Consider the following 12,272-nt stretch of genomic DNA (forward strand, 5'->3'; position numbering starts at 1 on the left):
AATTGAAATTACACTTTTCACATTTTTAGCCATAGGAATCCAAGTACATTTCATCATCTGAGCAGGCCATGAGGGTTCAGGCTGACTTGTTGCAGACGTTTGAGTGCGGCCCTGAACTTAAGCTTATGTCGTCCTCACATATGAAGACACATATGAAGATAGTATTTCAGTTAGTATTGTGACAATATCGAATAATATATATATACAGGTAAAAGCCAGTGAATTAGAATATTTTGAAAAACTTGATTTATTTCAGTAATTGCATTCAAAAGGTGTAACTTGTACATTATATTTATTCATTGCACACAGACTGATGCATTCAAATGTTTATTTCATTTAATTTTGATGATTTGAAGTGGCAACAAATGAAAATCCAAAATTCCGTGTGTCACAAAATTATAATATTACTTAAGGCTGATACAAAAAAGGGATTTTTAGAAATGTTGGCCAACTGAAAAGTATGAAAATGAAAAATATGAGCATGTACAATACTCAATACTTGGTTGGAGCTCCTTTTGCCTCAATTACTGCGTTAATGCGGCGTGGCATGGAGTCCATGAGTTTCTGGCACTGCTCAGGTGTTATGAGAGCCCAGGTTGCTCTGATAGTGGCCTTCAACTCTTCTGCGTTTTTGGGTCTGGCATTCTGCATCTTCCTTTTCACAATACCCCACAGATTTGCTATGGGGCTAAGGTCAGGGGAGTTGGCTGGCCAATTTAGAACAGAAATACCATGGTCCGTAAACCAGGCACGGGTAGATTTTGCGCTGTCTGCAGGCGCCAAGTCCTGTTGGAACTTGAAATCTCCATCTCCATAGAGCAGGTCAGCAGCAGGAAGCATGAAGTGCTCTAAAACTTGCTGGTATACGGCTGCGTTGACCCTGGATCTCAGGAAACAGAGTGGACCGACACCAGCAGATGACATGGCACCCCAAACCATCACTGATGGTGGAAACTTTACACTAGACTTCAGGCAACGTGGATCCTGTGCCTCCTAGAGTCTGGAGGAGGACAGGAGAGGCACAGGATCCACGTTGCCACTTCAAATCATCAAAATTAAATGAAATAAACATTTGAATGCATCAGTCTGTGTGCAATGAATAAATATAATGTACAAGTTACACCTTTTGAATGCAATTACTGAAATAAATCAAGTTTTTCAAAATATTCTAATTTACTGGCTTTTACCTGTATATATAGAACCTTCAGACCTCAAATATCAACACTATATATATTCTACACTCACTTAACGACGACTTGGTACTTGGGGGCTGTAGATCCAAACACTACATCGTTTTATTCCTCCACGCAACGGCCATGGCCTTATGTTCAGGTTGTCTGTCGGTCCCTCTGTCCATCCCATCTCATGATTCTTTTTCAAAGATCAAGGTCACTGTGACCTCACGTAACATGTGTAGGCAGGTGACATTTGGAATGACGCCATACACAGAGCTATAGTCAGGGATCTTTATTTCTCCAATACTCTTAAAAGAATAGAGCAGTATTAAATTAATTTGGAATGTTCAATTTATGTTAGATTTTCTGGTACGTGGCAAATTCCACAGTGAACACAAAAATCTCACTTTAACACGTTCTTGGTCACTAACTCAAAGTGCATAAATCAAATGCATAAATAAAGTACACACATAACTCTAGTGGTAGCTCTTCTGTTAAAACCAAATAAAAGACAACAAACAATACCACACAGTTAACTCTGAAATTAAACACGATGAACCAGTTGGTCCATTAATAAACAGAAATGATGCAGTACATTACACCATACTCACTGCGTTCTCTTTGCGTTAGCTCAAGTGCACAGTGTACTATAGGCACTCATCCCATACAGCACATGTAGGTAGAATCTGTTAACATCGGACCAATTTGAGTCCCCATTGACGCGTTTAGCGACATACAATACATTTTCAGACTTCTATACACTCATATTAATGAACATTTTGTATAGAAATATCATTTTGAACATATTTACCGACCCGGAAAACCACGAACGCTCCACCAGAAGTAAAGGATTTTACTTCCTGCTTGATTCTTGACGTCTCGCTGGCTTCCTCTTCCTCACTAGTGCCCTCTAGTGGCTTTAGTGGTGACAACACCTTTCCCACTGGGTTACACATCTGTTGGACATAACTCAGAAATCAGGTAGCTAACGACTGAGCTTCCATGGTGCGGAGCCGTGCTTCTAACTCACTAAGCCTCACCTCCAATCTAGAAAATAAACTCCACATATCACACTCCCAGCTGTGGAGTGTGATATCTAAAGGGAGGCAGAGGAATGGCTAAACATGTGGCAAACTGAGAAAGAGAGAGCAATAGAGGTAGAGAGGGAAGCCATCACTGGCTGCTCAGCTAAAGTACGGTAGCTAATGTTAGCAGAACTGAACAACGTGTAAGCAGCTGCTGGATTTAGTGAGAAGTCGCTAAAGAGAGATAGCTATGAGTGTTTAGGCAGAACTAGCAGACGTTTACTGTCACACAGTTGAGCAGAAAAACAGACACGCTGAACACTGGAAGTGAGACAACACGCTTACCGTAACACGTCTGATGGTCATTTTGTATTACCTAAACAAAGAAACATATCTGTGTTATGCACCCTGCCACATTAGTGCAACTTCAAGGTAGAAGCAGTTTTTTACATGTTAATACATTATTCAAGCGTCACAACTCGGGACAGTTCTATTAGAAAGTGTTGTGGTTTGTAGTCATTTAGAATATAGAGAGTAGACTCCAGTCACACTGAGAGAAATGCTGAATGAGAGACTGCACTAGTGGAACAGACAAGTGACAAGGACTTAAACCCAGAGGACAACAGAGAGCAAACACGCATGTTGGGAAAACCATAGTGGGAATTAGCTGGGGTCTTGCTCACATCGGCATTATCATGTGATAATGTTGTATTATTTTAAAGCTTTCCTTTTGGTGGTCCTTATTTTTTCGAGAGTGTACTGAGATGATCTGAAACCAATGGCTGCCTGGGATGTAACTCATATGTTAAGCCCGTAGAAAATATAAGCTCCTTATAGTTAATGTGCTTAAAGTATGGTAGTCCAGTCATATCTACACACTGGCAGTAAACGGTAAACATAAAGACACCTCATGTTTATCCTCTTCTACATGCAATTAATGAGCATTTCCATGTCAGTGCTGCATTGCGTTACTCTGCTTCGAGTCAATTACTCGACATCCAAAGAAAATAACTAATGTGTCGGTTATAATGCGGTTTTGTTTTTTAAGCTTTCAATGTCAAGCTTGCACATTAACTTGACAAGCACCTGATTTGTAAAGCAATACTTTGCGGTTTGTAATACCATTAGGAAATGAGCTGTAAGGAACAGGAATATTTCTCCTCACATGAGAACTCAACAAATTCCCATAAAGGTTTGCAGATAAAACACATTGGTTGCTCTGAATGTTGTCACAGGTCCCGTTGGGATTATCCCTAAGTAGGCTGTGCTGTGCCTCTTATGTTGAAGCCAACATATGTGTTGGTGAGGCAGCATACATCACTTCCCCTCCGTCATCACGAAGGAGCTTCACTTAAATCACCTCTGAGAGGGAGGAGGCGTGTGGAGGAGCGGGAGAGGAAACAGATTATTATATCAATAAGAACATTCTCTTGCATTCAGCACTCATTTTCTGTATTTCATGTTGTGAAATAGATGGACGAGTGTGTACTGTATACATTTTGCTCAATGATATATATATATATATATATATATATATATATATATATATATATATATATATATATATATATATATATATATATAGATATGTATATATATACTATTATATTATTATGTGTATTAAATATTAAATGTATTAAAATGTGTGACATCCGAAGACTCTCATCATTATTCCACGTTGTGAATTAGATTGGTCGTATTATATACGTTGTTATGAACTCTGTTATGCTCACCTGTCAGAGATCATCCCGTACAGCATAACCAAACGATGGACAGCTGTGACACACGTCATATTTAATAGACTTCTCTTCAAATGAAGTCCCCGACAGCAGTGTCTCGTTGGTTAAACGCACGTTGCCTCGACTCGTTTCCTCTCCCGCAGAGGAAAGGTACTGAGGAGGATGTTCAGTGTGCCTCTTCCTCCTGGGTAGTCCTCGTTTCCCCCTGAGGAAAGACTTATTCCACGGCATCAGTTTCTCTGCTGCTGTCTCGTCTGATGCAAGCTGCTGGTCCCGTGGCGCCGCGCTAGACTTTGTAGTTTGATGACAAGCATCTTGTTTGAGTGTGCTGTCAGAAATCTCACAGCTTTTAAATTTTCTGCTCCTCAAGTGCAGAACATTCATGTTGCCACTTTTTGAGTGAATATTATCTTAATGATCACGCTCCCACATTGTTTTCCGTATCGGTTCCAACACCACTGTGGCTTCATGCTGTCAGAACACGACATATTGGGGAATTAGATTTCCCAAATGCTGTCAAACACTTTACTTCATTATGTTACACTTCTTGAAAAAACAACTCAACTTGAATATAAAATAAATGTGCCATCATCTTGTAATACATTATATAATATTGCGGTGGTTTTACAAAATGCGGGAGTTGAACTTTTTCCATGAAAATGTCATACTTCGTGCATTATGTAATTGTAACGGTGGATGTTCAGGACCCAGATGCAATACGACAGAATCCGTGAATTGTTTCCACAAACTTTATTCCACGCAGACAAAACACAAACAGTCCAGGATCTGCTTACGGGGAAAAGGCTCGAGGGTCTGGCATAAATACGGCGAACGATTTGGCTGTGTGTGTGTGTGTGTGTGTGTGTGTGTGTGTGTGTGTGTGTGTGTGTACCAGAGGCATGAGCAAACGGTCAGAAGGTGGCAGGACGCAGACTCAAGAAACGTAACCACAGGCATGCTATTGTCAGAGAGGACTACGCAACACAGTATCCAGCTTTCAAAGCAGAAATGTTAAAGGTTGATGGTTGATGGTTTGATGATCACATGATGAGCCCTAAGGAGGCCTCTATGGCATGGTGACACGTGCAGGAATAGGAGGCTGGTGGCTCCCATTAACGTCACTACTTTTAGAACAGAAATACACTCAACCGCAGAAAAGAAAGTGCGAGGATTGATTTATGCAGTGGAATCACCGCTCACACAGTATCCAGACCACTCGACCAGAGCGGCCGAACGGAAAGCGGTGTGAGCCCCAGAAACAGAGGGAAGACAGCCGAATAAGAGCTTAACAGCTCGGACCCAAGGTTAGCCAAGGTTAGCTGCTCCTGGCTAATGTCCGGTCGCTAGAAGATAAAATGGATGAAATAAGACTCCTGGCTAATCCGGCAAATGGGAAACCAGAGGCCGCTGTTCCAGAAACCTGACTTGATCCTAACTTCCCGAATCAAACTATTGCTTGATGGGCGGGAGGCAGACTGTGTTCCCATCATGATGCTTGGTGCTCAGATGTAGGCAACGTTGATGGACGCCTCCCTGAGGTTGAATGTTTTATGCTAAAATGGCGGCCATGTTATCTGCCCAGAGAATTTGTGTTGCTGCTGTTTAAATTCCCCCCGATGAAAAAAAGACTAAAATACCCTGTATCAGCAGACAAATCACAAAACAATCAGGTCATAGTTTTTATTATTTTTTTATTTATTTTTTTTATTATAGCTGAGATTTTAATCAAACTACATCTCAATCTGTTTTAACTAAATTCCAGCAGCATTGTCTAGATCCCAAACAGAGTTAAAATACACTGGACCAGCAACAACCCTATGGCCCCTCTTGGACAGTCAGATTACATGTTCCACAACAACTGTTAAAGTTAAAGTGTGGTCATGAAGCTACAGCTGCTCTAAGACTGTTTTAAACGTACAGATTTGCTGCCACCGAGGAGAATGCCATCAATCTGGAAGAGTATACAGTACATAAATGCCTGACACACATTAATCAGTGCCAAACCACTCAATGTTTCATATATGACATAACAGAGCGAGATTACCCACAGACACCATGTCCTTGACTTCCTCCTTCACCCTCTGAGGATTAGACTATACGTTTGAATCCACAAACTGTCATCAGCCCTGAGAGGAGAAAATCATTAGCAATTATTTCCTCCTTAGGCATGATTACAAAATATCTGTAATGATGATAGAACCTGAGGCCCGACAGGAAATATCATTTTACCACCCAGTTATGTATCAAATAAATCATCCTCAGGTTCAACAGCAGATGCTTCTATTCTGCTCAGTTAATCTTGGCAATTATCTCACAGCTTCATTTAGTGAATCTTAAATATATGAATGCATACTTATCACCCTAATTAAACTACATCAAGTTCCGCTTTCAAAAGGTTCAAATGCTGTTTGGAGCCAAAAGGCATTTCAGAGTCTCATCAGGTGAGTGATGAGTGTTCCTCAAATCTCTTTTGAAATAAAACCGAAAAAGTGCGACTGACAATAGAAGCCTGGCGATATCTCGAGGCTTAACTATCTCCACACACATTATATTGCCATTACATTTCATTGTATCCTATAAATGTTGTTGATCCTTTTTTTGCTACCCTGAGGTTCAAATGTATGGTTCAGAGTAAAATATCTCTTGAACTATTGGACGGATTACCATGGGAATGTATATACATTCATGTTCCCCACAGGATTACTTTGTAACCTCACAAGTTTTAATTGTCAATACTTGGTTTATGACCAGACACATGAAATACATTCAGATCAGCCTCAGTTGTACTTTATGTTCATTGCTAATTAGCAAATGTCACCATGCTAAAACAATGAATTTAGCATATTAACATTAGCACGATGCAAGATGCATCCTTATCCATCACCTTCTACTAACCTGGCATGGACTGTAACCTGGGCCTCCAGCCAGTAGCTCCCTGTTGGTGGGGCTCGCTAGGTTTCAAAGAATATGTTATTATACTATTACACATTTAAGCATTATTCAAGTCACGTATTTTTGCTTTCAGACACACACAGGCATCCTCACATTCTCTCTCTCTCTCTCTCTCTCTCTCTCTCTCTCTCTCTCTCTCTCTCTCTCTCTCTCTCTCTCTCTCTCTCTCTCTCTCTCTCACAGATTTAGAGAATCAGTTCTCACTCACCCGGGCTCAGCGAGTCAGAGCCGCCATGTTCCCTGAGACTCTGGTGGAGGGCGAGGAGGCCATGCCCGTCCAATCAGACCCTTCACAGCAGAGTAACGTGCAACGTCTGGCCGAACCCTCCCATCTGCTAAAGACGGCCATAGTCCACCTGATCAACTACCAGGACGACGCAGAGCTGGCCACCAGGGCGGTGCCAGAGCTCACCAAGCTGCTGGGGGATGACGATCCGGTATGTTGCCGTCATTAACGCTTCACGAAACGAGCTTTCAGACACATGCGTTTTCACATTTTCTCTACTCTCTAGATCGTGGTGAACAAGGCCGCCATGATCGTGAACCAGCTGACCCGCAAGGAGGCCAGTCGCCGGGTGCTGGTGCAATCTCCAGCCATGGTGGGAGCCGTGGTGCGCGCCATGACGATGGCGGCCGACATGGAGACGGCCCGGTGTGCGGCCAGCGTGCTGCACAGCCTGTCGCACCAGAAGGAGGGGCTGCTGGCCATATTCAAGTCTGGAGGGATACCGGCACTGGTCCGCATGCTAAGGTAGGAACACCGACGGTGTATGGTGCATTATTTTGAAGCAGCACAACCAACAGGACTCAGACAGCCGGTCTCAGCTGCCTCTCTTCTCGTTGGTCTCCTCAGGAGAGACGCCCCGTGTGGCTGGAGGATGACGTGACCTTTGTTTGACAAATCCCTATTCCAATGCGGGCAACATCCCTTTTCAGTGTATACGGACTTGACAGTTAATGTGTCCTCGCACGATTGGATGATAAAAGTTCCACTGAAAAGATGCGTCCCACTCAGGGACTTAACTGACATCACCGTTTTGGTTAAGCCAGCTTCAAAAAGCAAGATGACATTGTACGGCGCTCCGTCTAAAGAGCTGCAGACAGTGAGTTCCTTTTCCTCCGCGAATGACAGGAGACCGTTTACTTCTTTTCCTTTGGTCTTTATTGTATACAGAAAACGTGAACTAAATACACAAATAAGTAACCTCTGGTCACACGGTGGAGAACTATGTGCTCAATGACTAATGCAGCTCTTTGCTTTGCACCTGCTGCCGTCATGACGACGGAGTGTCAATCATTAACATAAATATCTTTCAATATATTTTACATAGAATAGTTCCTGCACCATGAGCATAATTCATAATATTACATTATTAACATTCCTGAAATTCTAATTGACCAATAATACACGTGTGGCTCTTACAAACATTATCTTCATGCTTTCTTTCATGTGGCTGAACTCTAGGCGTCCTATGAAGCCGCTTTTCATCCAGGCTTTCTCAATCTGGCTGTGAACGTGTTCACAAATGTGAAATGCAAGACAGAGTTTGGACGCAGTTTATTGTCATAGTGAGAAAAGAAACAGACGTATGAAACTGCAGGAACAGTTACAGTAGCTGAGGCTCAAAGTGGGGCAACATTTAAAGTTGTTCAGAAAGCTTTCATCTCCGATGTGGCAACCAGAGGCCAACGGACAACTGTAGCAGACGAGGCTAGCAGGATCGTCTCTCATTTCAGAACCAAAGTCAGACCTTTCCACTCCCAGGCAGAGCTAATCTGCTACACTGAGGTTCAACAGAGGAGGATACGTCACACTCATAATCGATTTAGGTACTTAATTCACAAGTTAAATTCAAGAAAATTGAATTAAAAAATGTGAACTAACAAAGCTTCACAGAGAGCAGCCCATATTGGGCAGTAATCTAGTTAGACACAAGGAATAGGTACTATCTTCAGATATTTCCTATGTGAGAGCCCACGCTGACGCCGGGGAACAGGCAAACTCCAGGGATCAGACCTGGGCCCCTCTTGCTGTGAGCGCCAGGACCAGCGTGCAGCCGCTAAATGCAATCCATACGACAGATTAACACACTACATACACCAATAAACCTTCAAATTGATGTTCTCAATCATCTAAACGGCAGTCTCCATCACATCAAGACAGGAATTAAAAGCAGAAACCGGATCAGCAGATCAATGAATGACTAGAAGACTGTTGCAAAGCTAAGGAGCCAGTTCAGAAAGGCTCAATGACCCTTAATGCTATTACATGCTCTCTAATGTACTCTGGCCTGGCCGAGTAGATCAAGAGTGAGATTTTAAAATTGATTCTAAACTAAATAGGTAAGCGCTACAGGGAGGCTAAAGGAAGAGCGTGTGTCTTTGTCTGGCAGCAGAGCGGAGCTGCATCTGGGCACTGAGGCAGGTAAAAGCATCAAGGATGTTCTTTCTATTGCTAAAACATAACATTAGAAGGATCTTGGAAATATACCTAAGTTGGTAGAAATATGAGCATCTACTCCTGACCCTACCTCCTCCTTATCTCTTTCTCACACACATCGAATTTACTTTAAAATGAGCACTTACACATCAAAGTTGACTAGATTATGGTCAATACATGTGGTAAACACATGTCTCAATCATTTCCTGGGCATGCTGCTTGCTGATCGTTCAAATAGCAGCTTGCCTCCCGCGCATGTAGGCAGTAGTACAATTATAGAATATAATTGAAATGAACAGCTGCTAGTAAAGACAACAAGGTCAGCAACGCCTGCAATCCGTTTTCCATGTTGAGTTAACCTGGTAGTCGATCAGTAATCAGGCTGTTGTTTGTTCTCTTATGATCAATCACGACTGATAAAACCCAATTAAGTGGTGAACACGGGTGTTTACTCTACGTCATTGTTTCAAAGTTCTACGTTTCCGCTGACCACACTACGACAACCTTTTTTCGCGGCTTCAGTAGAGTTTCTAAACTCAGTGCTCTGAAGCTCCAGACTAGTGTGGACGCTCAGTGTAAACGTAGCAAAAGGTATGTGTTTATAAATGTGTCTGTTGCATCTGTTGCGCGTGGTTTACATGCGGGGAAAGAGTACAGCTGTGCTCAGGGAAATGTCAATCGCTTGCTGCGACTTAAGGCCTTTACACACTGCTGATGAGACAATACTCGCCTGTTCATATTCTGCATCAAAACTATTCATACCATTACAATACGTAAAAAAAAGATGAAAAAATAAATAATAATTACATTAAAAGTGTGAAGCGCCACAAAAAAAAGCACAAATCTTTAGCCCAATATGATCATAATCCTAACACATTCATTCTCTTTCCAACAATGATGTTACCAAAAAGGAAATAGAGATGAAACATGTGGTTTTAATAACCACAAATAAAGTCCCTGTGCACAGACTTTCTCATTTTAGAAGATGAATATAATATGATATTGTGTATTGTATCACTTCACACCTGAATTAACTGAATTTAAAGCATCAGGGCAAAGGCAATAAAGTTAAATTCCTTTTTGTAAAAGGAAGTACTGTATTTTAAGATTAACATTTTTCAAAAGTTCTCTGTAATAGTCCCGGTCTCTGAACTTATGAGACACACTGGTTTTAAACCGTCCGTTGTAAGAAGGTTCTGGAGTCACTGCCACATTTCTCTTCCTGGAGAACGTCTCAGACTGTTCGTCCTCTCGTCTGGTCTCTCCGGTCTGTTCATATCTCATTCATGCTTAACTGAATACACATATTTGATTGGCTGAGTGTTTTCTGGACCGCTGAACAAGTGCTCGAAAAGCTGCGTCAGTTAAAATAGAAGCATTCCTTCAAAATGTAATAATTCTCAATTATCTATCGGTTATAGGTCCAGTGTCCAAAAGTTCTAAAAAATAACCTTGTTCAGAAAATAAATTGTTCCACTTATGCCATGTAATATTCGCATAGGCTTTTTCGACAAAATTAGAACTGCTGAAGATTCAGAGAATCAGAAAATGGAATCACATTGTGGGAACATGGTGATGCTTCTAGAGGCTTCTAATAGGCATTCCAGTCTGGACCCACCACACAGTGATCATCTACAGATTTCCTACAGAAAATCACACCGTTGCAACCCCTAGAGCCATCCTGCTAGCATGACTAAAACCTTAACCCTATTCATCAAATCACACCCCTTTCTCTCAGAGTCTTTGATTTGTCTTGCTATAGTGACGATGCCAAATGGCTGTAAGTAAAGGAAGTGTCAACTGAGCAAAAGAACCAAGGGTTCAAAGAGTTAAAAGACTGGAATGTCTCTTTTATTTGATCAATTAGAGGTATACTCACAAAGCAGACGGTGTTGTGGAGGCGGCTGGTTGTGAGCTTTTAAGCTCTAAAGGTTGCTGATCCATACTAATGCCCAAGTGGTAGCTTCATCAGGTGCTGACATTTCCAAGTACTCAAATAGAGAACTCTCTCTCTCTCCCTCTCACACATTGCCTCAATCATGGAGGATAGTGCTGTGAGCAAGCAACACTATCTACTCGTTCACTTACAAACTAGTGTAAATGAGATATTGGTGGCTGATGGAGGTCAGCCTCCACTAAATCCTTTCCTCTCAGTCTTCCTCCTTTTCCTAATGCAGCTCACCAGTAGAGTCAGTCTTATTCTATGCCATCACAACCCTCCACAACCTGCTGCTGCACCAAGAGGGGGCCAAGATGGCGGTGCGTCTGGCTGATGGCCTGCAGAGGATTGTTCCCCTACTGAAGAAGAGTAACCCCAAGTTCCTGGCCATCACCACTGATTGTCTGCAGCTGCTGTCCTACGGCAACCAGGAGAGCAAGGTGAGGGGAGGAGCTTGAAATTGGGAAGGTGATCCCTTTTGTGTCCACTTGATTATTACATAATGACACCTCCTACTTCTTATTTCTCCTCAGCTGATCATTCTAGCCAATGGGGGCCCAGAGGGTCTGGTGTTCATCACAAGGAACTATAACTATGAGAAGCTGCTGTGGACCACCAGCCGTGTTCTCAAAGTGCTGTCTGTCTGTCCCAGCAACAAGCCAGCAATAGTAGAGGCTGGTATGTCTACGTCACCGACCTGTTCTTATCCTAACTTGTCAAATACCGCCACAGGGTCAGTCGGGTACCAACGCATGAGGCACCCTTTGTGTCTGAATGGGACTTAGCGGGCATTCGACTTAGTCCAATGTAAACCCATCCATGTGGTTACCAGACAGTCAGCAACTGATGTAGTATGACATGTGAGAAAGTCTGCATATGACTGATTGGTGGCGAGAAAGAACAGGTAAACAACAACATGACATTCACCCAGGAGACCTCTGTTTGTGTCTCGTGTGAAAACAAGTTCACGTTCACTTATTTACCCTAAAGTTTTGTTCTAAC

At 42.3% G+C, this 12,272-nt stretch overlaps 1 protein-coding gene across 1 annotated transcript in view; it reads left to right on the forward strand.

The window, feature by feature from the left end:
• LOC306750082 (junction plakoglobin-like) overlaps nucleotides 1–12,272 on the forward strand; it is a gene marked incomplete at both ends in the record, with an annotated part of 50,556 nt that overhangs the window by 13,556 nt on the left and 24,728 nt on the right. The window contains 4 exons of the mRNA XM_079233473.1: nucleotides 7,075–7,328; nucleotides 7,404–7,642; nucleotides 11,509–11,710; nucleotides 11,804–11,948. Coding sequence (XP_079089599.1) covers nucleotides 7,075–7,328; nucleotides 7,404–7,642; nucleotides 11,509–11,710; nucleotides 11,804–11,948 — 840 coding nt within the window. The remainder of the gene's footprint in view (nucleotides 1–7,074; nucleotides 7,329–7,403; nucleotides 7,643–11,508; nucleotides 11,711–11,803; nucleotides 11,949–12,272) is intronic.

This window comes from Taurulus bubalis (assembly GCF_910589615.1).
Source record: "Taurulus bubalis genome assembly, chromosome: 17".
Taxonomy (NCBI): domain Eukaryota; kingdom Metazoa; phylum Chordata; class Actinopteri; order Perciformes; family Cottidae; genus Taurulus; species Taurulus bubalis.